General features: G+C 40.6%; 1 protein-coding gene across 3 annotated transcripts; it reads left to right on the top strand.

Moving 5' to 3' along the window:
* Positions 1-1,412: 1,412 nt before the first annotated feature.
* On the top strand, positions 1,413-24,108 carry caprin2 (caprin family member 2). 3 transcript variants are annotated; one of them, XM_011491017.3, is made up of 21 exons: positions 1,413-1,531; positions 3,617-3,849; positions 3,922-3,984; positions 4,066-4,152; positions 9,163-9,401; positions 9,545-9,627; positions 9,726-9,839; positions 10,217-10,236; positions 10,308-10,535; positions 13,551-13,589; positions 13,666-13,794; positions 14,649-14,730; positions 15,426-15,475; positions 15,573-15,680; positions 15,760-15,867; positions 15,959-16,099; positions 16,168-16,309; positions 16,381-16,491; positions 16,632-16,693; positions 20,503-20,554; positions 23,274-24,108. In XM_011491017.3, exons 2-21 carry the CDS (start codon positions 3,628-3,630, stop codon positions 23,843-23,845), a joined length of 2,652 nt encoding a protein of 883 aa, XP_011489319.1. In that variant the 5' UTR covers positions 1,413-1,531; positions 3,617-3,627; the 3' UTR covers positions 23,846-24,108. The 3 variants fall into 3 exon arrangements, with proteins under 3 accessions (XP_011489319.1, XP_011489321.1, XP_011489320.1); XM_011491019.3 differs by having other exon boundaries at positions 1,419-1,531; positions 15,769-15,867; XM_011491018.3 differs by lacking the exon at positions 1,413-1,531 and adding an exon at positions 1,534-1,601.
* Positions 24,109-25,731: the final 1,623 nt, after the last annotated feature.

Raw genomic sequence — 25,731 nt, 5'->3', positions numbered from 1 at the left:
AGGAAGCACTGTCTCCTAGTTTTAAGGCACAGAGTGACTATTGTGCGTTTTATAGTACGCAACGGTACAGTTTATTTGGCGTATTTGCAGGAATCTCTAGTCCCAAAGTCCCATAAATAAGGGGAGAATACTCTACAACAGTAATGGCTAACCATTGACTGTATCAGAGAACTTGACTGAGTGAGTGTGACATCATCCATAAAGAAATTGTTTACTTCCGGCTCAATTGAAATGGCGTTGATTCAGTCACCATTTTTGGGATGTCGTTATTTTGGAACCAGAATTCATCAGTTAGCAGTGATTGGTCTGGGTTAGTCTGTGTCAGAATTTCAATGGAAACCACTCTGGCCAACTAGGAGTGAACTTGTTGGGAGGCCACACCCCTACCACTGTAAAGTGGGCTTTACAAAACCTGTCAACTGAACGTTTTGAATGCTCGACCTGAGATCACATACTTTTATTGGGGCATCTGATTGGTCAGTTTATTAACTACTGGTAAAATAACTTAGGCTGCAAAAAAAATTATATACAAAAATGAAGATTATCAAGAACAGAGCCAGAAGGGTTATTTCTGACCAATCGAATGACTGAATAAAAGCTGTTTATTTCTCTATAGAATCCTATTTGTAGGATTCTTGGAGCCAGCAGGTACTTCCTGTTTGAAACGCCAGTGGGAAGGGCATTCTGATGCCTCTGGCATCAACAAGGCATTTCCGCCCACAGAACTCTCAAGGTGTTCCTCTATTATTCTGCTCCCTGCTCTCACTACAGATCACACTGTCATTTGAAAATATTGCGGTGCACAGAGAATCTTGTCTAACCACATCTGTCAGTCTATATCACCACAGCAAACAACCAGTCTTTGTTTCTTCTGGTTTCTCTCTCTGAGTGATAGTTCCGATATTTATTTTTAACTGACAGGGTTTTTTTGCAGTGTGAGTGTTTGTGTGCAGGACATGTGAAAAGTCTGTTCAGGCAGCCTCCCTTTGGGATAATTAAAGGCTACTTTATATTATTGCTGCAGTGGAACAGGGTATATTAAAGCCTACTTTCAATTGTTCTTCTATTTAAAAAGTTACTGTAAATATATTTCTGTTGGAAGTCTTCATTTTATTTAATGTCTGTCTCTGATTGCTTGTTCATGGTTTCATCAGTAGTTCCTGAAAACATCCTGTCATTAAACGCAACACAGATAAAGTGATAAATACGTTAAAATTCATTGGATTCGTTTGAATAAACTTGCTGCGCATTTATAACTCGTGGCAGATTTTATTTGAGTCGTGGTACGTTTGTGACTCGGCCTTTCTGCCACTCCTCATCTCCTGGCTCCCGCCACACCTGCTGCGCCTGCGCCTGTCCAACCGGATGTGATCCGTGAGCTCGCGGCGGCGGCGGCGGGGTATTTAAAAGCGGACTGAGGGGGGGCGCGGCCTCCGGTGCAGAACATCTGTGTGGGGCGCTGGTCCTGTCTGGACTTCCACCGTCTCTGAAGAGCCAAGGCGCAGTTCTTTCATTCAGGCGGACCCGCAGTGTGAGTGGACCCTGAGCTCAGGTTCTTGCTGGTTCGGCCGGGTCCTGGTGTTGTTTGTCAGCTTCCGCAGGTGCCAATTTGTCCGGAATTAATTCCAGCTGTGTGTTAATTCCAGCGATGTTGTACATCGTTTTAAGACTTTGACTTTCTTCATTTAGTTATTATGTCCTTAAAAAATAGAAACAGGGAGAGTGAGGGTGTTAATATTTATCAAATTCCCCAAATCTAGATTATATTTTGAGTACAAAAATATTGAATGTTCTTTTTTAAATTATCCTAATTGTATTTTTTTTGTGTCTCTCTCTCTCTCTCTCTGTTTCGAAAATGTATCCAGTTTTACTCATTGAAAATGAATGTTAAAAGTTTAAAATTTAAAATGAAATTTTAGTCATGGAGAACTATTAACTAGATCTATATGGAAGCATTTCTGAAACATAATTAAAAATAAAACTCAATACCAGAAATGCTTTTTCATTTTTAAAATTAAGCTGTATTTGTTTCAAAATTAAAGACAAAATTAAAAAGAAAAAGCAATCCGCCAAGCCACTCTTTTTTTTTCTTTTCTTAAACACCGCTCATTCTGTCACTTAATTAAAATGATACAGAAAATAGTATTTGACTTTTCAGTTTCAAAAAGTTTTCTACTAAATATTTAGCAAAATTAATTTAGAAGACAATTCAAATGTTCAATTTCACAATTAAAATGGATGAACAGAAATGCTTTTTCATTTTCAAAATGTAACTGCATCAAACGACTCAAAATTAAAATAAAAAATCAATACTTCAAAATGCTTTTTCATGTTCTACTTAAAAACCGCTTATTCTGTGTCATAATTAAAATATAAATGCAAAGATGGGATTGCATTTTTACATCCACCCTGCGAATCGTGTCGCATAATTCATTTCCAGTCAGCATTTCCAGTTTTCCGGGGGGGAGTGGGGGCAATGATGTCAGTGCGTTGTTGGTCCAAACAGCAAACGTTTAGCATGCATGGCGAAATCTGTGCTAGAGCTATTGATGGGGCTGCAGCCGTCCTCAAACAGCAGAATCAGCGGGAAGCAGCAGGACATGATCTTCTTAATGTGCTTTTATCATTGTTATAATTATTAAGGGCCTGTTCGCTCATAATTTATTAAATACGCCTGGCCAGTGCTTTATTCTTGGCCGGGCTGGGTGTTCGCTCAGTCCAAAGACGGAGCTAGTCCGGGGGAAGCTTTGAACCGCGGTGCGTCCGGCTGCGGACCGAGGGGCCTCCAAAGAACACGACCAGAACCGTGTAACAATCAGGAGTGCACAATGTAACAAAGCACCCGCCCCTGCCGCTAACACGAAGCTACGAGCCTGGCTGCACTGCTCCTAAACATGTCGGAGTCTAAGCAGCCGTCCACACAGAGTGAACACTGACGTCGTCGTCCCGCTCCCCCCTGGAGATGCTGACTGGAACTGAATAATACGACACTTGTTACACGGTGGATGTGAAAACGAAAATGCAATCCCCTCTTTGCATATTTGTATTATGTCACAGAATAAGCGGTGTTGAATAAGAAAATGAAAATCTGTTTGGCGGATTGCTTTTTCTTTTGAATTTAGAATCAAATAATGCAGTTTCATTTTGAAAATGTAAAAGCATTTCTGGTATTGACTTTTATTTTTAATCATGCTCAAGAAATGCTTCCATAGGCCTACAGCTTTGATATTTACAAAATGTTAGCAGACCGTTTCACTTGAAGCTTTTTCCAATCATGTTTTTCTTGTTTGCCTTTAGACTTTTCTTTTTTTTCTGAAATATTCTGTTTTTCATCATTTCATTTTTAAGGCTTTTTAAGAACAGTTTGGTTCCTTTTTATTTAAAATAATTTGTTTCAGATTAATTTTTTAATTAAAAAAGTGGGTCTTATAGCTTAGTTTTTTGCTACTCATTAGTGTTTTAATTTTTCAAGGCTTTTTTTTTAAACACTAGCCTTCATTTTCACATTTTTCTGTTTCATTTTAGTCTGTTTGCCTTTTAGCAGCCCCTCTTCACCCAGATCAGACCTCAAGGGTCCCTGTAATGCATCTAATTTTTTACACTTCCACCCTCCTAGTGCCGGCTGCCATGGTGCAACTTTACACCTTGCCTGTTCTGGATGCTCCTCATCTACCTGAGCATTCAGTGGAGGAGGATGAGGAGGATGAGGGCCAGCAGATGAAGGATGAGGTGCCGGGGATGCAGCAGGTCAGCCTGGAGGTGTCCACTGCATACCACGGCTATGAAACCTATATTGAAGATGGCCTCATCTGTCTGAAACACAAGATCAGGAACCTGGAGAAGAAGAAGGTGAGCATCTAAGGGGGTGGTGCTGGAGGAAGGGTGACCCAGATTCTGACGCTCCCCCCCCCCCCCCCCCAGCTGAAGCTGAAGGAGTACAAGAAGAGGCTTATCCAGGGCGAGGAGCTGAACAAAGATCAGAAGGTGGGATGGACTGGGTGTAGAATGAGGAGATTTTTTCCTCGGATTCAAACCCTTCTCCTCGTCTGCTGCTTTCTGATTCAGGCAGCTGTGGAGAAGTTCGAGGAGGTGCTTCATAACCTGGATTTTGCCCGGGAGCTGCACAAAACTTTGGATGGCCTGACTCAGAATGTGAGTGGTTCTGATTCTGGCTTTCTAACATGTTGGCATGTTTCTGGATTCTCCTCTGAGAACATCGGGGGCTTTTATTTATGCTTAACAAAAGGTATCGGGGCGTGCACACCCTTAATCAACTTAAATGGTAAAAATGGTAAATGGCGTTTACTGTATAGCGCCTTCTACCTTCACTCGAAGGCCCAAAGCGCTTTACAGTCACAGTCCCATTCACCCAATGCACACACACATTCACACACTGATGGCGGCTCCGCTGCCGAACACTGGTGCCAACCTCCCACCAGAGGCAAGGTGGGGTTCAGTGTCTTGCCCAAGGACACTTCGACACATTGCAAGGCGGGAATCGAACCTGCTAATTTACGATCATGGGTCGACCGCCCTACCGCTGCACCACGACCGCCCACTTAGTGACACAATTAAAGTTCATCTAACAATTTCTTATTAGTTTTGGCTAAGGCTCAAAGCTTCATGGCAAACAGAGAGCAAGTCTCAATATAATTTAAACCTCTGATAAAAACATTTTTTTCAAAATAAAGCCTTTATGGATTTCTAGCCAGTCTTTGCTTTCTTCTGTTTTTTCACACAGTTAAGGAAGCGTTTTATATTCTAAAGAAATGTGCTGGAAAAGCCCCCCCCATGAGGAATGAAAACTTGTTTCCTAAAATTCTTTAAGAAAATGAAATTGCATTCAAGTATTTTGAGTAGTATGATGTTTTTAGGGTTTTCAAACTGTCAACTCAAATGCCAACATCCTGAGAAAACGAGGACAGATTTACTAGAGGGGATTAGAGGAGAGGGGATAGATGGACAGAAAAGCCCCCTTTTTTTCCCTTTTTTTTAATTCTGCCTCCAGATGATTAATTTTTATATAAAAACCCAACACCAGCTATGTAATATGAAGGTGTTGCTAATAAAGTTGCATTCACAGTGGATTTAGTTCTGTTATGTTTAGAAAATCCCAGTTGTCAATCTTTTATCGTTGTTGTATTTGTGTGGTTGTGTAGTTCCTGCGCTGACGGAACAGGAGGACCATTAAAGAATCCCCTAAAGGAGAGCTAATGAACTAACATGACGCTAAATTCAAGTTTGATTCGTCATCAAGTCACAAAAGTAGGCGGCGACGACTTTATTTACAGGAGGTGAATTTTTGCTGGGTGCTGATGCTTTTTGAGGCCCCTGTGAGAGATCAGGTTGATTTATTTTGTAGGGCTCTACAAAAGCATCGGTAATCACGTCTGTGTCTCGGTTCATGACATCATTCATAGTCTGCTCGTACGGCGAGGTTCATGATCTTCTGCAGGAGTCGCGTCTGAATGACGGACGCTTTTGACAGATCTTCCATCTCCCGGTGACCCAGTTTGACAACTTTCTTCTTCTCTTTGTCTCTTTACAAATAAGACAAAGGCAAGTTCTAGGGGCCAAAATGAAACTTTGAAATAAATTAACTCACCGTGTTTGGAGAACTGCTTGGAAGATTGGACCAAAATAGCTGCTGCAGTGTTTGCGAACCTGCAGAAAACTTTGGACTGTTCAGCACTGACAGCAAAGTATTAAGGTGAACTTTTAGTGATCAAACTCTTATTTTCCACCATCATTTGCAAAGAAAACATTTTAAAATGAAAGTGATATCTGAGATTATTTTATTTCTCAGTTAGTTCCTTTACTAAATTAAAGACCAAGTTTACCTTTTTAATGGTACTTCTTGCGCGGTAGGTCACTGACTACTTTTGTGCCCCACTTCAACACAAGGCCAACTTTTATTTTTTTATTGCTAGTAAATCTTGCTTTTCTGCAACAAAACAAACATAAACAGGGCTCCAGACTAACTTTTCTCACTAGGAGCACAGTGGCCCCCAACTGAAAATTTTAGGGGCACAACCAGAAAATTTAGGGGCGCATACCGTAAATCAACATGCTAACCAAATCTACTAATTTCCTCTGTATTACTAATAAATGCTTCATAATAGATGCAGAAATTACAATGAGCTGTTTCAAATTCAGTGTCACATTTTATTCTGCACTTTTGAAGATGGAACAACAAGGTAAAGTTTTGAGACGTCAGAGAGTATGTGCTCCCAATTCTGAGTCTTTGTTGAATGTTTTTTTTAAAGTTTACTCTTTAAACCACAAATCAGTAAAGGAAAAACAAAATTCAGAGTTAGCATTTTTGGATTTTCTGATGACTTTTTGCACATTTAAACCCTGGTCACAAGTTGTTTTAGAGCAGCCGGTCATCCACTCCTATATTTTCATAGTTGAATTCAAACTGTGGTTTGTAAAAGAATGGGCGCTGTTCACTGGAGATAAGAACAATCGATACAGATACCTGAGATCAGAGAGACGCTCAAAAACTGGTATTTATGTTGGTGACACCAAATAAGTGCAGCCAAAATGCACAATAAGCGTGTTTGAGATCACCCAGGTGGACGCAACGGTGCGCAGATCACCTGGTGTGTGACGTATGTTTTTGTTTTTGCTCCAACATCACCTGTCAATCATCACAAAAATATCACGAGAAAGGGGCGGGAGCAAGGCCCAACCTAAACTAACGCAGCTGGAAATTTAGCACTGCACTGACAAAGCTGCCCTGATGACTACAAAACAATGCATTATGGGACATGTGTCCTGATGGGTTTTTGTAGTTGAGTGATCAATTAAAATAATTTAAAATACCAATTGATTTAAAAAAAAGGCTACATATATTACAAAACATTCAAATAAATATAAAATGTATGATAACGCGGATCATACTGAGGGGAAGAGGCAGATTAAAACTATATTGAATGTTAAGGACAACTCCAACTTTCTGTTCTCCTTCAGTCTCGCTGCAGCTTTGCCTTCATTAAATGATTTTCCTGCTTCAAGCCCGGTCATTGTTACGCCCCCAAGAGTCATATACCCCACTGTGATTGGTTGCTTTGTCAGCTCCGCGCACAACAAAGTGTCATTCAGTGTCTTTCATATCAAGGTGGGGGCCAAATATCATCTTGGGGGCCGCAAATAGCCTGCGGGCCGCGAGTTTGAGACCCCTGCTGTACACTCTGGCACTGGTACACTAGCCGCAGGTCGGAAGAACAAATCAATAGTTCGCTTCATAGCTCAGACGCACAAATCGGGCAGTGGGGATATTTGTCTGTTTCCTTTCCACAGATGTTTACGCGCACTCTATCTCTAGGCCCCTCCCCGTCCACGCATTTTAGCCACTTACAGTGGCCATTTCCTATTCTTCTCACACGCATTGGCTGTTTCACAGACAGGCATCACTCAATGAAACGCTAGTGTGTGCTCGCGTCTCATGAGTGTATGTGCGAGTGTGTGTGTTTACGTGCGTGTGTGCTCGCGTCTCATGAGTGTATGTGCGAGTGTGTGTGTTTACGTGCGTGTGTGCTCGCGTCTCATGAGTGTATGTGCGAGTGTGTGTGTGTTTACGTGCGTGTGTGCTCGCGTCTCATGAGTGTATGTGCGAGTGTGTGTGTGTTTACGTGCGTGTGTGTGCTCACGTCTCATTGATTATTTCATTGCTCATTTCATTGACGTGCCCCTTCCACGTTTAATGTATAAAAAATACGGAGGGTGGGGGAGGCAAATTAACTGGTAGCACATGTGCGACTGGATATAAAATTCAGTCGCACACTCTCAAATTTTAGTCGCACAATGCGACCATTTGGTCGCAGTCTGGAGCCCTGAAAAACCAATCTCATTGTGAAGAGTCAAGGGGTTTTGGCAAAGCGGCGCCAGATAGGTGCCACAAATGGCAACGGTCAAATCTTGATAGTATTTTTTTGACAGCCAATCCCTATTAAGGTACTAATATTTAAATACTTTGGTTGATCAAGTTAAAAGCCTTATAAAATGTAAATAACAATAAAATTTTCCCCCCTCGAGAATGAATGTTCACCTCTGAAAACTTAACGCACTTTGAAAGCTTTAAACTTCAAAGTACTCTTAATTAGGCTTTTACGTTGTACTAGGCCTTTAAAAATTCACTAAGTAATTTCAAATTTGAGTATTTCTGGATTCCTTATGGATGAATGTTTAGAAGTTAGTGGTGACATATCAGCTTATTGCAATTTTTGAAAAGTCGTTTTTTGGTATTCATTTTATATTTTTTAAAAACTCCCGTAAATCCGATGGTTTGTCACAGTCATGATTTAATTGGCAAAATGTATGATTATGCCTCCTAGCTTTGTAAAATCCAAACCTCAAAGCAAAGTTGTGGGGCAAAAACCCCAACGTCCCCCCTCCCCAAAATGAGACAAACTATACATGTGGCCTTTTTGAATTTTTTTTTCTTTCATTTACTTATTTATTAACTTGTTTTAACTTTATCATATTTCTGAATTTTCCGTAAAGATGTCTTGAGATATATTTTTGGGATTCTGTAACTTCTAAGCTTACAAATTTAAAGAATTATTCTGGGCAAGTCCCCCTGGTAAAGGCCCGAGGCCACACTGGAGAGACGACGTCTCAACTGGCCTGGGAACCCCTCAGGTACCCCAGAGGAGCTGGAACACATAGTTGGGCAGTAGCACGAAGGGGCTTCCCCAAGGACCCACACTGGGAAAGGAACCCCGATGAAGAGAAACTCATTACCTCGTGTCAAATATTGTTTGCTTTAATGTTCCAGAAGTTTATATAACCTGGAAAGAAAGCCGAAGTAGAAGAGTTATCATCTTTGTTACTGTGTAGATGTCGTGTTGTTTGTTTTTATCATCTCACACATACATCCATTCAGAATTTTAAACATTTTTGCACTCAAAACTGACATTTTTCTTCTCAAATGACTATACTTTGTTCTCATCTTAGTAATTAAAACTGTGCTTTTTGACATGAAATTGGACTTTTCATCCCAAGAATCTGATCCAGTCCAAATATTCTAACTGATTTTTCTTTTAGGATTTTAGTCCTTACTTTCAGAAATGTAACATTTTATTTTAAAACTAGATATTTATTTTTGAAACATGTGAGTTTTTCTTTGTTTTTTGTTTTAATTCTGGAACTCTGCAGCTGCTGAAAGCCCAGAAGAAGGTTGTTAAAAAAGATCAGGTAGAGAGAGTGGAGGCCGAGAGGAGGCGCCTGGCTATGGTCCTGAAAATCCACTACCTCCTGGGTAATATGCAGCAGGAGCACATCCAGAAGGACTTGATGACTGGAAACAACCAGGCACCACACATCCCCAGCCAGAAGCTGCACAGCCTGAACCAGCTTGCCGCCATGCTGGGAGTCCAAAGAGACAACGGACTGAGGTGAGACTGGGTCAAAGGGCCGGTGCTCTACCTTCCATGCATGAGTCTGTTTACTGGTTCGTCTTTAGTGTTGGGCTAATGTGTAAAATGTAAAGAGTGGAGCTGCCTGGTTTTTCTGAAACACCTGTCATTGTGTTCTGCAGCCTAGATGAGCAGATGCAGAAGGCTGCACTGGTCTACATGGACCTTCTGGAGGGAAAGGACCAACCAGTGGCTGGATCCACTTGTGAGTATTCATTGATAAGACTATGAAATAATCTCTGAGCTAAAGAAATGGAGAGTTCAAACATTCCATCAATGGTGTGGGTTGTTTTTTTTTTTTAGATAAGCTGTTGAAAGAGGAGATTACCAGACTGATGGATTGCAAGTATTTGAGCCGATTTCTGCCTCAACCCAACAAGTCTGCAGAGTTGTTTCTGGGCTTAGGAAGCCACAGCAGTAAGAGCATGACCCTTTGGAAGCACATTGACATGCCCACACGGACTGCCTGGTCCAGTGACATCCTAGAGTAAAGCCTGGTTCCTACTAAGTGGTTTAACCTCACGCTAAGATCTCTCACACTTTAGCTAAATACCTGAATTCACCTGCACATCTAGACACATCTGTTGATGTGGAGCTGGGAGAATGTTGGTGGTATCACGGTGGTGAAATGCACAATTTGTCAGCAGCATTTGAATCTGTGGGAAATCAGAAAAAGTTTGAATCGAACCATGAGTCTGTAGCAAGACGAGGGCCATGAACTTAGACGGATCATGAACTGCAGGCTAATGATCACTTTTTGTTTTTTGGGTGGGTGTTTCCTGTTTATTAAAAAGCAAGTGGAACTTCCAAAGAGGTGAGACTCCCCATCAATTAAGTTTTACATCAGTTGTTGCAGCTAAAGCCACTGATCTGTTTCTGGGTTAGCTTTTTCCCAGACTACCCCTGCAGGATGTGAAGGGGCCTAACAATCCAAACTGGAAGGATGATTTCCAGTCCATGAAGGAGCAGGAGCCTCCTGACAGCTGGGATGCTGAAACCTCTGATGGACCCTCATCTCCACTAACCGGTGTCCCAAAACCTTGGAGAGGAGCTGCTGTGCTCATCCCGAAGGCTGTCCGAGCTGCATCAAAGCAGCGCACTGTTTCCAAACCGGTAAAAGTCGCCTTCGATTGTTTTTTAATGATGTGGTTTTTGTTCAGCTACATTTTTAAAATTTGAATTTGAAATGGTTTATTTAAGCAATCAAAGCAAGAATAATGCACAAAACGTATCAATCAGTAGTTAAATATTCATACAAAGATGTATCAAACTTAGGTTAATTTGACATTACTAATACAATTCAAAGTGCAACTGCTGTAGTGGCACAAACAACTTGATGGCCCGTAGGCCAGCTTTATTTTTTAGAGATGCTTTTTTTCATGACATTAAGGTCGTGTCACATAGCCACTAAATGCATTTGGCGCCTATAGCACAGATGAAAATTGTTTAGAAGTCAATATAAATGCAAAAAGTTTTGGACTTTACTTAAAATTTTCACAGATGAACAAATTTTAAAGAGAACCACGTTTAAACCACGCAAAATACACGCAAATCAACATAAAAGCCAAATTTGTTTCAATGACCTATTTTTAACGAAATATGTGCGCCGTATATGTGATGTGAAATATTTATCGCTTGTACATGCGTTGATGGAAAAGTGTGCTAGACGTGGAACAGTCATGGAAAGCCGCAAATTTGCCGCTGCATCTCACAAAAATCATGCACAATTGTGTAAGATTTATGTAATAATTGTGTATAAACTACGTAAAATCCAAAGAAACTGTGTAATTCTCATCTGACCGAAAAATTTGAACCGCTCAAAACTGAATTCCTGTAAAGACCCGTACCCTCGACGGACATCTGTGCGCATCAACGAATGACGAACGCAAGGAACACTTATGAATTGCATATGTCACGCATGGATAACCAAAGACCGAAATTTCATACGTGGAAAATGTCCAAATAGTACATAGTGGCTGTACAACACGACCTTTATGCACATTTGCTGTTTTAATTGAAGTTTTTGTGTTTTACATGAAAGCTAGACAGTTTGGGTTTCAAAGTAAGTCCTGAAAGTCACTTGATGGGTGCTGTTAACATTAAACGAGATGTTAGTTTGGTCACGGATGATTAAAGATGGTGGTGTCCAAACTTTTTCTGACCGCGGACAAAATAAACAATATGGAGACAATATTTTAATAGACCGGTCCGAACGGCGCTGAAGTTGACAGTGAATATTATTTTAGCTTCTGGTTTCTGAAAAACCTATTTTTCTACATTAAAATGCTACTACAAGAAATTTAGTTTTGAAAAAAAATCTGAAAACGATTTTTTTTTTTTTTTTTTTTTTTTTTTTTTGCATTTGAGGATTGGGTGAGGGAAACCTGCTGATTTGTAGAAGTTGTTTGATCCAATAAAAGCAACATTAGTTTATTTTATTAGAATATCATTATAACATCAAGAACTCAACCCAGGCTTGGATAATCTTTCAGAGCAAAAATGTATCATAATTAGGTGGTTTATCAGGTGGTTATAGCTATTCTCTATGGCTTGAAAAAGACTGATACAGCATACTATAAATATCTCAAACCAGTCAGTTTTACTTCAATTTTGAGATGATCAGTAATGAAATAATCCAGACACCAAACTGACTGACCAGTGGTACAACTAGAAAATAGTTGTTAAACTTCTTTCTTTCGGCCATATAAAGTTGTCCATGACCATCTTGTTAGTAGTCTTGGTTTCCAGTCTCTTCCATCAACACCAGGGCTCATCTTTGAGCCTCACTCGAGTTCTGCTATGTCTTCAGAAAGTTTTCCTTCTTTTCAGGTTTGAGAAACTGCTGTTACCTTGGTTATGTAGTATTTCTTTGATCTCATGACTTCCATCTCCTGGTTACATCGTGTAACTTGATGTAATTGAATGTCAATAGACTCTTGCATGTTGAGATAAACTTGGAGGGGAAGTGGTGCCCCCTATAGGCCAATTGCCCAAGTTTAGGACACTGTTGAACATAGTAAACTCAGTATTTTGATGTTATTTATGATAAATACAGCTATATTTACATTCACTGTACTATTAGGGTGGCAAAGGATGGACTATTTGAGACTTGATTATCCAGAACTTGTTAGAACTAATTTACAGCTCATCTGCTGGCACACAGGAGGAATACTTGTCCCAATAAACCAATATTGAAAAGCCTAGTCGTCTTCAAAATTTCAGTCAAATGGGAAAAAAGCATTACCTACCCTGAAGTGCTGTTTACAATGGTTGGAAAAAGGCAATTCTTCACACTTTAAATGCTGTAAAGTTTCATATCTGAAGAGAACGCCTCTTTTACAAGCTAAAACAAACTTTTGTCCAGAGAAAAGCTTCCTTTTAAAGTGGCTAGTGGAGACTGTTTTAAATTGCACTATAACATTTTACTGAAGTTGTTTTCATCCATCTGTCAATCTTTCACTTATCTGAAGCCAGGTCACGGTAGCAGCGTCTCAGCATAGATGATCCCTCTGCACAGGAAATTTCTCCATTACTGTCAGGGTGACAAGATTGAATTTTTTTCTTTAAATCCACATTGCACATGTGGATTGGATTGGCAAATTCCAAAGAAATTTCAAGCTCCGAGTCTGGTGTAAAGCGGATCAGCTTTTCCACAACCAGGACAAAAACTTAACTGTTCCTTCTTCAAAAGAGAGACAACCACCCTGATTTGCCAGTCTAGACGTACTGTCCCCAATGTTAATCACTCGACAGTCATAACATTCAGAGACTTCTTTGAGGACCTCATCTACCCTTGGTGCCTTACCAGCAAAGTAGGTTTTGTTAACTACTTGAGTGACTTCAGCTTGGATCATGGCCCATTCCTGTGTCTTCAGTTTCTGCCTCTTTAGGACACCATGTTTGTGGGTTTCAGGAGATTCTGAAAATATTCCTTGGATAATTTTGGTCTTCATTTGAGGTCTACAGCTGACCACCTGCACTGTAAACAGTATTTTTAGAACTGCATCCCATACCTAAGGCACCAAATGATTTGTCTGAATTTTTCTGAGGTTTGCTGACTTTAATTTTAAGAATCTTTATTACATTTTATCATGAAAGTGCTTTTCTTTTCATATGAAATATCCTCAGAGAAAAGAGAAGACCAAAAAGGAACAAAGCACAAAGACTGTAAGTCTGGAACATGCAGCAAAGATCTCAATCCCTTGCTCGCCCCCGCCAAAGTATTCTTATTTACTCTTTGCAGATACTTCAAATGGAAATACCTGTGGAAATTTTTCAATCCCCACCTACTTTGCCCAAAGATCCCATACTAAGGAAACGGCACCTTGAGGAGCTCATGATGAAGATCCATGGCTCTTTCAGCTTTATGCAGGTAGTCTTAACCTTTGATTTTTATTTTTTATTTTTTCCCCCCCATCAACTCACGAGCTGCAACTAGACAATTTTGATGTTCTTAGTTCTATTGACAAAGAACTGAAGTGTTCCTGTCTCTGGCTCGTCTTGCACCCAAAGCTGTCCCCCAACTTAAACTGGATGAAGATCATTTGCTGGACTTTAAATATGTAGTTGTAGAGGTAGATAAGCTAATTCTTCTCCAAGAGTTTTGGTACATTGCCTGTTCGTCCTTGGGGAGGATCCCTCCTTCATGTGGGGACCCCTGAGGTTTCTTCGTATTTTAGGGATTCCGGTTTTTAGGTGTTTTTTCAAGATGGGATAAGACAGGACTTTATTTATCCCCGGAGGGAAATTCAGTTGTCACAGCAGCCAAAACAAGAAATATAGCAGTTTAGTTGGATGTTCAGTTAAAGTTTTAGGATTATCCTATTGAATTCTACGCCGTTATGATCCTTCTTGATTGTATGTATACCTTACAATTACGGGTACGAAGCCCATTGAGACGACTGTTGTGAATTTGGGCTATATAAATCAAATTTTATTGAATTGAATTCTCAGACATTGGTCATTGGTCACATACTAAAGGTATTGAGTAATGTAATCTATTCGTGGTTCAGAGGTAGAGCGGTAAACCTTTGTTCCAAAGATCGCAGGTTTAGTTTGTGTCAAGGTGTCCTTAGGCAAGACACTGAACCTTACGTTGTTCTTGGTCGTTATAGGTTGGCCCCAGAGTTCGTTAGGAGAGTAACACACATTCACAGACGATCAGTCTGTGAATGTGTGAATGGGACTGATGTGTAAACACCATTTACTATTTATTCTTGTGCTCAGGACTCTTTATTAGATGGAGAGAATTCTACCAGCAGTATACCCAGACCGAAGAGACTTCCATCTGGGGCTTCTTCTCCTTTGGGTAACTTAAAATAACCTGTACTGCACTACACAGTCTCCAGTCTGTTGGTTATCAGAGTCCACTGGCTTGGTCTTCATTATGTTCTTGGTCTTTTATCACCCTATGAAATATCTGTGTTCCCTCTACACTCGTTTGTCCTGCTGTCACAGGGACCCTCCTAAGTTTGCTCCTGTCCATGTTGTGTTGATTGGACTTACATTTGTATGTTAAAGGCCTCAGAATCTATGCTTGACCTATCTAATTGGCTTAAAATTGACCTCCAAGATTGTGTCCCACAGTTTTGTTCTCAGAGGAAGTTATTAAAGCTGCTAGAATTCTGGTTTTGTGCAGCATCAACAAAACCCCGTCTCCTTCTTTGTATGCTTAATGTCTGTGTGATTGATGCTCTTTGTTTTTCCCTGATCTTTAGTCCACACTTGGTGAGCAGTTATAGCTTTATGTAGTGGGCATTCTTCCGTGGTTGGACCAGGTGGGCGATAAATGCTTGAAAGAAATTTAAGGCCACTTAAAATGAAAATAAAAAAAACAACCAACGCAGGAAATGTATTTGGCATCAAACTGCATAAAACAGTCTGTTCCCCTTGATTCCCTCTGGTTTAACTTTGTGGAACTTGCTGAAGCATATTAAAGAAAAAAATGAAGCCAGAATTTCTTTGTAATTTTCTAATCCTCCTCTAACCTTGTAATTTTACCAGCTTATGGTGGTCTAAGAAGTCCTGTTGATATTCTACCCAAAGTGATGAGTGTAAGCTTTTATTTTCCTTTCTCTTTTATTTATGCTAAAGTCTGCCTTTTTAACCTGTTTTAGAACAATTCTTTTCTAATTTCATGACCTTGTTCAGTCCACCCCACTGCCTACTAGACTGAAAGAACGCAAGGCCAGTGTGTCAAGTGAGGAACAATGTCTTGAACGTGCTGACTTGCAGCTTTCCTCAAAGGACCTACCTCATGTAAGAAAGAAGCACTGGATTAGCAGATGAAAAGTGCATTTGTGTCTTGCTTTCTTTATTACCTATTGATATAATTTAGTCTCTGCAGGCGTCTCTTCAATTGGACGGCAGAAAACAATTTTCCTCCCCACCTCTTTACAGCCGAGAACTACCGGATGCTTCTGCAGACGAGAGTAACTCTTCTGGTGTAAGTTGATTATTATTTTTTCTTGCATTTGTGGAAAATGGACCATTTTTTAATTTGTTTAAAAAGTGCCAAGACTTTGAACTCTTTACAGATGTCAGTTAATGGCCCATGTAAACACTCCCCCACTAATGGAGTAACATCGTCCAATTCTACACCCCCTAAGAGAGAGACTTTTTCCACACCTCCCACTAGACGACCTCTGACCTCTGCACAGTTCGGAAACATTCAGGCGGTAAGGTTCTACCGATTAGTAATTCTAGTTTTGGAGGATAACTGCAGTAGATTCCATGCATTCTCTAGGTCTTTAAGGTGGGACCAGGACTACCTCAGGTTGGGGAGCTGGACTACAAGTCGAAGGTTGATTTCTCTGAGCCACAGTACAGCATTGCTAGCACCCAAACACCGTCTGAGTTTGCTCCCACAGACGACGAGCCTCAGCTGGGTATGAAAACCCCGAGCCCCCATGCATCCCCACAAAGGCAGCTGTGAACGGTTTTCTTGTGTGATCTGCAGTGTACCAGCCAGAGTACATGCTGGATAATGGAGATGACTTCCTGTCCTCTGGCCTCCCAAGTGGGGCTTTGGGTCGAACCAACCACTCTTACTACAGGGGACCTGTAAGAGGTATGTGCCTGGGGATCAGATACCAACTGCTTCCACATTTCCTCCAGGTGCCCACTCCTGGAGGAAGTAGTAAAACATTCTATATGCCTGGTTTAAATTTTTGCCTGAAACTAATGTAAGAATTCTGCTTTCTATACCAGGAGGAGCCTATATCCCCCAGCCATATATCAGAGACTCTGGTTCTCTCCTCTATGCGCCAAGAGTAAGCTGGTTTCTCTTCTAGATGTAGATCATATAAGCTTAGATTAAATCAAATACTTCTTAGCCAGGCTTAAAACAACAAGTGATGTTATCATATGACCTTTTGACTGGAGGAAGTTTGACGGTTTGAGTGTCACTCACTGTTTCTTACTGCAAAATCAAAGGCCACATTCACAATGGCAGCTTTTATTCACGCAAGGATTTGCTGGTTCTGATAGTCCACTGTTTTGGGCAGGTGTGACCTCTAACCAGAATTATGTTGTGGACCAAACATAGAAACCTTGGTCCTCTTCAGAGCAAGGATCTGTGTTTACTTCAAGAACAGAGTGGAAGTGAACTAGAGGGAATAAAATAATGTAAATGCCACGAATAACAGCTCACAGTAAAACTGAAGAAGTAGCAGTGCCACTCGTGAAAAAAACGGTAAAAATACTTACAAATCCAACGGTCACAGACAACTGCCACTGTGCAATGGGCTGGTATCCACAGAAGTATCAAGATTAGCTGCTGCCGCTCCATTTTTATTTATTTTATTTTATTTTTTTTAATATATTATTTTAATTTTATTTATTTATTGTGAAAGTAGTTGGCATGGTCATGAATGCAGATTTGACTGTTAGGCGGATTGGCACCTATATGAAATTGGACAGCTGTGCTGCCACAGGGTGGGGGCAGCTGGATTGCCGGTTGGCAGCAGTTCTGAGCGGACGATGCGTAAATAAAGTTAAAATTTTACAGCGCCTGGATCATTTTTTGACATTGGTCAGTGGCTGCCCAGGCACATTTGGAGGTCACGATGTGGCAGTCCAGTAACAGGTGGGTGGCAGGAAGGCAGCAGCGCATTACTGCCTGATAATAGAGTCCCAAAAATCATTAGATGATATGGCAATTTTAGACTGCCACCCTCCTGCCCCCATGGTGTTATCTCACTGCCACCATCTGATGGTTAACAGAGCTGGCACTCGACTTGGGGCTGAGGCTACCGTGGGTTCAAATAAGGAGACTGTATTGATGCTACACAAAACTCGTGGTGTTGATAACACCATAGCAACTCAGAGACCTGCGCATTGACCAATTGCGGGTGATACTGAGAGGAACAGAACATTGTTCTTTCTTGGGTGGCTTGTGGTCTAAAGCTTTATAAATTAGTACATTGACGAGATTCTAATGTGTGCTCAAAATCTGAGAATCTTGTGACTGAGCAGCGGTGAAGAATGGCCCACTTGTTATACAACCAATAGACAGATGTTTCTCCCAGCTGTTCTCTGATCGTTAATCCATCCCTCGAGTCGGTCGTCCAACTTGTGCCACCTCACCTCGTTCCCACGGAAACTCAGCTCAGTCTTCTTGACTGTCAGAGTTCGTTTTGCGAATCGTTGCGAATCATCCTGAAATCTGTGTTCAGGGGGGGTGGGGGTGTGTGTGTGTGTGTGTGTGTCTGCTGAACGGAGCAGGTTTTCGGAGCAGGTTTTCGCCAGCGCACATGAAGAAAGGAGACCCGCAAGTCTGTGTGCGTGTCTCTGTGTGTGTGCTGAAAGCAGCGCCGTTTTCTAGCGCATAGAAAGGAAGAAAGGAGACGGCACAGGCAGCGTCTGTGTGTGTGTGCTGTGTGTTCAGCACTTGTAAGGAGGAAGGGAGACAGAGCGCTGCAAGTGCGCGACCATTCAGTTTGTGATCAGTTAGGGAGAACAGTAACAAGATAAAAATGTTTCCTCTATAAAAAATCAGAGACTGGATGTTTTATTAACCCACTCTAGAAGCGCTGAGGTTCTGAACGGGGCGTTAACGTGCCCGCGCCTTAACACCCGGTGCGCCTTTTGTGTGTGTCAAAGACGGAAAAATCCCCCGTGACTGAGACAGCGCCCTAACATCCGGTGCGCCCTATGGTCGTGAAAATACGGGTAGTTAGGGTGCTGCTGCTTATGTCTGAGTAAAGGAGTAGCCAATCACAAAGTGTCTGACTTGTCTGGTTTGATTGACAGACTCATTCTGCTGAAAAAGCTTATTCGGAAATAAGTCTTTCTGAAAAATGGCAATGTGAAATAAAAACAAAGCTTCTTTTGAAAATATTGATTTTGAAATCAGTGTACCTGGAAAAAAGCCATAGAATTATAGGATTCATGATTACTATTAATATTTTAAAATGCTGTTTTAAATAATGAACAGGTTTTTAAAGCAAAATGAAATATATTTAATAAGGGCTCACTTAAAATCTGTGCGCAAGTTATTCATAATTTCATGATCTTTTTATATATTTATGAGCGATATATTGGTTGAGTGATTGCACAAGGTTATTTTGTTTTTGTTTTTTTATTATGAACAGTTTGGGACTCCATAGTTTTGGTAATTCAAGAGGTAAAGGTGTACAGTTCATTTTTGCCTCGTTTTCACTGAGCGGTCCAGTCTGGTATTTTATGCCTTTCCATTATAAATGGATGCACTTAAAAGACTAACATTATATTTTCTGTAGCTACACAAAGTGAACATGTTGAAATTTTATTCGTTTTTCTTTTGTCTTAATCAAAGATGAAGTCTTTGAAAACTTAAACAAAAATGTTTTATTTATTTTTAGATGATTAAATTGTTTGAATTTACAGGTAGTTTAATTGTGTCTGTTGGCCACTTCACCTTAAGCCTGTTTCTTAAATGTTATTACGTCTTAAATTTAACATATAAAATAATCCAGACGTTATTAGAAAACACACAGACTTGCTTCTCTGAGCTTCTTTGTTTTGTTCACTTGTTCCACGGTCTGACACCAGATTCTGTGGAAAGCTACATCGCTAAAGACGAGCTTTAGCTGGTATTTTTGTTGGAACTGAGCAACTTTATGAGCAGAATCAGAATTGATTGGTCAGACTGACGTGTGATTAAGCCTCCAAGAATGATTGGTGGAGACAGTTGAAGTGGCGGGACTTTTCTGAAAACAGAGCCGAACCCATGGCTTAATCGCGGTACTGTCATTCTTATCAAAGTGTCTTTCATATAATCAAATAAACACAAAGAAAAAAGTATTTTATGATCTTAATATTCCTAACTACTCAGTGTTTTATCAGGGCCTGTTTGGATGAACACAGAGCTGATTTCCTCGATGGTAAATGTTTTTAGATCAGTGAATGGGTAATCTCCAACGGCACTCCTGACCATATCTGACGACACACTGGTTGAAAAACACTGGTTTTAACATGCTCCCTCTCTGTTTAGTCTGTCCTTGCCTTTTCATAGATGAATAAGATATAGTGCTGCTGAAAACTGTTCAAACTCCTCTCTAAAATAGTAAAAGAACCCTTGGTCTGATGTAGAAAGGTTAAATCTCCAATGCCTGCTTTGATTTCCTGATTCTGGTAGAGCGTATTGGATGAAACAGCACAGCAGCATGATCAGAAATGGTAATTGTACCTATTGGACTGGAAAAATGATAGTTCATTTTTGATGCTTTAGTTTAATTCTATTAACAACTTGCCTCAGACTGATCGATCTGGTTGGATAAATCGATTTATCAAATAATCGTTACACCCCTACACAGTAGCTGTGCCTGAGCTCAAATGCTAAAGAGGACTTTGGAGTATTGTACACCATCAAACCCATCTTGTTTTCAGCACAGGGGTTGTGCTTTGTCCTTTCATCTAATAAAATTGGATATAAACCGCAGCAGCAGTTACCCTAACTGAACACACCTGATCCTGAAAGTAAGCAGTGAGACCAGCAGTGATGGCTGGAAAACCTGGAAATTCTTAACTTTTTGTGTGGAGCTGTTACCTTGATGGTGTACACATTTCGCTGCCTTTTCTGACCGTCTCTCTTTTTCAGGATTCAACACACCACCATGTGTACAGACAAGGAGGGAGACACGGGTCGATTGGTAAGAACACCAGTAGATGCAGAAACGTGACCCTAACTGGTTTGGGTTGAATCTGGTTTGGGTAAAATACACTAACAAAGGAGTTAAAGGCAAGGTCCCCCCCCCTTTTTGGATTAAACTACAAATGGCAACTGATACTCAGAATTGATGATTAATTTTAATAAAAATTTGAGGTTTATTTTTTTCCAACCATCTTTTGCAATCTTTGTTTTTCACGGCATCATTGTCTTCCTTAAAAACATTTATAGATTTTCCGTCCTGAAATTATTCCTAGATCCATGTGTGAAGTGGAGTTATCTTGTTGTAGGGATGTGGATCGTTATTCAGGCGGCGATTCAATTCACAAACCAGGATCCTTAATATTAAAAGATTTTTCAATTGTAGCTTTGTCTTTTTACTGGATGTATGAAACTTAAATAATGTACTTAATCATCCTTTATATATTTATTTAGAAAGGATGGGAATCAACAAACCATAACAGATAAAAACACAAATGTTAAAAGGGGTAAACTTTGTGGGGTATGGAAACTGTCAATATGAAAGGTATTCATAGACAAAATTAACTTTGCAAAAAATATGAATACAAGATTTAGTTCTGTTTTACATGTCTGTTTTGAATGTGATTCGTCTTTGTCTTGAATACGAAATTTCCCCAGTCAACAAACTGTCAAAATTGCGTCACAGGCATATAGAGTCCCGTAACATTGATCGTTAAATATGCACGTTTTGAAGGTTATTTATTAAACTAAAATAAAAGGGAACTTTTTAGAATGCTATTAATCCCAAAATGGGGAAATGATCTTGATACCATAGCTCTGCTGAAAATTGAATTATACGGATCATAATACGGAGATCTCCAGCCGGTGCCGGGCGTCAACTCGTGTAAACCACGCACCAGCGGATAGTTTCAGACCCAGAAATGGTGAAAAACAGTCCAAAAAGTAGTAACAAATATACCACTCTGCTCATTGGGTGTTTAAAAAAAAAAAGTGCATGTCTGTCAAAATTGGTTGATGGTAAGAGGATAAGGAAACAAAAAAGGGTAACTCAGAGCTAAAGTAGGGTAACTGGTGACTGAATACCCAAGTTTTCTTTCTTTTTTTTTTTTAATTATTGCTACCATCGGCTGCCAGTTAGCCTACTTGTGCTCTATTAGTTTTCTGATTTTTGTTTTCTTCACATTCTTAACCCACAATATCCATTTCAGGATCACGTTGCTGCTGGAGCCTGTCCTTGCTACTGTTGGGCTAAGGCAGGGTGCATCAAAGGGAATCATTAGCTGCAGTTTCATGGACAAAAGAAATCGGAATAACGCCTGATCAGAATAAAAATGCGTCATGTAAACACGCCATTCGGAATACTCAAACCCGATCAGACTCAGAACTGTCTCTCCTGGAAGTACTTTGTCTCCTAGCAGAGGAACGGCTTTGGAACAGTGTGAAACTGGCAGAGGCGGCATTTCTGCATTTGCACAGTCCAGAGAAACTGTGGAAATCGCGTGAATATCTTTTCCAGAGAAGATAAAGACTGATATTCTCACATATTTACATGCAGGAAAGATGCACATTGCGGCACCGGCTGCATGGATTTTAAGTACATCCAAAGCTAAATGTTGTTGGCGCGTATTAACCTAATTCCTTCTTCCAGGTCCCTTCGGCCAAGAATAAAGCTGTGGCCGCACTTATTTAGAAATTTTTGACCATCGGGCCCTTAATAATAATAATAATCATAATAATAAAAGCACATTTAGAAGTTCATCTCGCTCTGTGCTGCAGCTTTGTTTGTTTACAAAGGAACTCGCCATTTCTTATTCTACGGTCGTTTCCAGGATTTTAGAGTTTTGCGCATGTAAAATGAGTTATTCTGATTGAAACAATTGTTAGAATCAGATCTGGGCCCATGTACACTGTTGGCTCAAAGATTGAGAAGTGAACTAAGAAATGTTGCACGTGTAACTGCAGCAACTGATGAGCCAGTCATGAATACCCCATCATATTAATGCTAAAACAACAGTTTTAAAAGAAGGTGATCATACATTTTTAATGGAGATATGAATCACTGCTGGTCAAAAATGTTCTATAGGTCTAAAGATACTAAAGCTTTAGTCACCAAACTCCCACGACTGATGATCACCTATTTTTTACCAGATAATAGTTGCACTATTTTAACTTGATTGTTCAAGCTACTTGAAGTGTCGAATGACGGAAGACTGCTAAGATTCTATGTTGGTTTACGTGTTCTTTGCGTTGTTTATTTAACCTTCTGTAGTTTTGATAGATAGATATGCTTTTATTGTCATTGTCCATTGTACAAGAAAGTGAAGCATCACCATTTCAGTGCAAGACGAAAATAACAAATATAATATATATCAGTATGTACAACATGTACAAGTGTATAAATATAAACTGTAAAAAGAAATGTTCAAAATTTGTGTGCAAACATGTCAAATGTGCAAGAGGTAGCAATGAGGTAGTTAGATTTAACGTGGTTCATTTATGATACATCTGTGAAAGTGTCATGTTAAGACCACAACCTTTCTCATTTTTTTAACATGTATCTTCACCAATATGACCAATTTCCATCTGTCCAATATGCACAAAATGTACATAGTGGCTGTTTGACAGCAGGAGTTGTTACTGGATGTTTGAAACCTAAACAGTGATGTTTGAATTATCCAGCCATCTTCAGACCTGTATTTTCTTTTTTTTCCGCTCTGCAGCAGCTTGGAGTGATTCTTCTCAGGTCAGCAGTCCAGAACGGGATGGGACCTTTACCATGGTGGATTCTGGTCATGGAGACTCAATGTCTGTGTCAACCGTGGAGGTCCCAATGACTCCCCACAGCCACCAAGCCCCCTTACTTCCTATGCACCTGTACCCACTCTCCCAGCCGATGAGAGTGGCGTTCACCACCTCTCGTACTGCTAACTTTGCTCCGGGCAACCTTGACCAGCCCATCGTGTTTGACCAGCTGCACAGCAACCTGGGGGAGGCGTATGACACCCACATTGGAAGGTTCACCTGTCCAGTGAATGGAACATATGTGTTCATCTTCCACATCCTGAAGCTGGCGATCAACGTTCCCCTCTATGTTAACCTCATGCGCAATGAAGAAGTGATGGTGTCTGCCTACGCCAACGATGGCGCCCCGGATCACGAGACTGCCAGTAACCATGCAATTCTGCCACTTTTCCAAGGGGACCAGGTGTGGCTGCGGTTGCACCGTGGAGCCATCTATGGCAGCACGTGGAAGTACAGCACCTTCTCCGGCTTTCTGCTCTACCAGGACTAAACCAGGTTGGGGTTTCCTTGACTTCCAATGTTCTGCTTGAGCTTTTGGATGTATCGTCAAAGAGCCTCAGGGGAACTGTAACAGACTGTACTGCCATTGCTAGTGGCTGGTCTGCAGTGTTGATTTCCAGGCGTAGAAACGGAAACTTCTTGGTGGTGGGTTTGGTGAATTGCACTCGAGACCAAACTGTAGCACTGATGGATTACTTTGAGAACTGGGAAGAGATCTGATGTGCCAGAATAAAGGTTAAGCAGTCAATTGAGGCTTGGTGGTCTTGATTTTGGTGCCTTTAAAATATTGGAACTGATTCATAGGTTGTTGGTGTTCTCTGCACAGCATAAAAGCTCCAGGGTTCTTCTGTCATGGGGATTAAAATCTGTTTAGGATGGAAGATGAACGCTAAAACTTCTAAAGGTTGGCGGGTTTTATAAGGGCTAATTTCCAGCAACAGTTCCTGGATGGACACGGACAAAGGAAAAGCAATGGATTTTTCTTTTTGCCATAACAAACCAGTTTAATTTAAACTTATTGGTTTAACAAAACTGGCAAGACCCAATAAACAAAGGTGAAATATTTCGCTTGTCACTCTGGCGTCCGCATCGATTAAACTAATGACTTCCGGGAAATTTCCAGGACAATGGATTTGGGAATTGTAGACCCGGACTCCCCGACAAAACGCCAAACCCCCAGTGAACTAAGTAGTTAGAAGGGAGGTATTTCTGACACAACCATTGAGTGTGTACTATGGTCTTCTTCACTTGTTATATTGATTGTGTAGCATCAGGGCCATGCGCAGGATTTAAGAGGGGCGGGGGCTCAAACTCAGAAAAGGGCAGCAAAAATATTTTTTTTTTTTTGTCCTTTGTACATTATGTAAATGAAGGAAAAATGTAAAGTACGCTACTAATAAATACTCGGCTATTGTAGGTAAAAGTGCTTCAATTGTCTTTTTTTTTTTAATTTAAAATTGTCAACATGAGTTAATCACAGACTTGGAAGACATCAAAGCAATAAAACACTGGAGGCTGTTTATGTTGGAGCAATGTTCTGCAGGCATAATCAACATGAATCCAGTTTAATCCAGATGGTTTATCTTCTATTCATTCATCTTCTAAACCTGTTTTTTTCCATTTCGTGGGATGCTGGAGCCTATCCTGGCCACTCATTGGCAAAGACAGGAGACATCCTGGACAGGTCGCTAGTCTGTCGCAGGGCCACAAATCACACACACCCATGCTTAATTTAGAGTAACCAATTAACCTATGAAGCAGGTTTTTGGATGTTGGGAGGAAACCTGAGTCCCAGGAGAAAAACCCACCTATGCACGGGGAGAACATGCAAACTCTACACAGAAAGGTCCCCCATTGGTGTTCTGGTTCAGGTCCCCCAGCCGGCGTGTGAGGCAAGAGCGCTAACGACTGTGGCACAGAGCAGCCCTAATCCAGATGGTAATATTTTAAACACGGATATCTTACAACTTTCATCCCCAGTCACTCTAGGTTCGTGTTCATCATCCACAGCCGTTTTCTTTTCTGTACATTGTCCTCAGTGCACAGAAGTGTCTGGTTTTCAGTTCTACATTGTCAGATCATCTGCTTTATCTGCTTTTTGTTTCTCCGTGGTTTTTCTCCTGTTTAAGTTCATTAAATGTTTACGTTTCTGCCACCAAGCCCAGTTTCCTGCATTTTGGTACCTGCACCTCTACTTCCTGACTGTATCTAATGTGACTGCTGTCACACCAAACTTTACTCTCGTATCCTCTAAACACAGGGTTTTGTTGTGATTGGAAAGATTTTAATTCACAAAGATTTTGAAACAGAATAATACAGAGTTTAAAGAAAATATTACGTTAAACAGATATATTTGAGTGTTAGACTCGTAGTGAT

Source organism: Oryzias latipes, chromosome 23 (genome assembly GCF_002234675.1).
Source record: "Oryzias latipes chromosome 23, ASM223467v1".
NCBI lineage: Eukaryota > Metazoa > Chordata > Actinopteri > Beloniformes > Adrianichthyidae > Oryzias > Oryzias latipes.
This window is presented reverse-complemented; position numbering and strand designations above follow the sequence as displayed.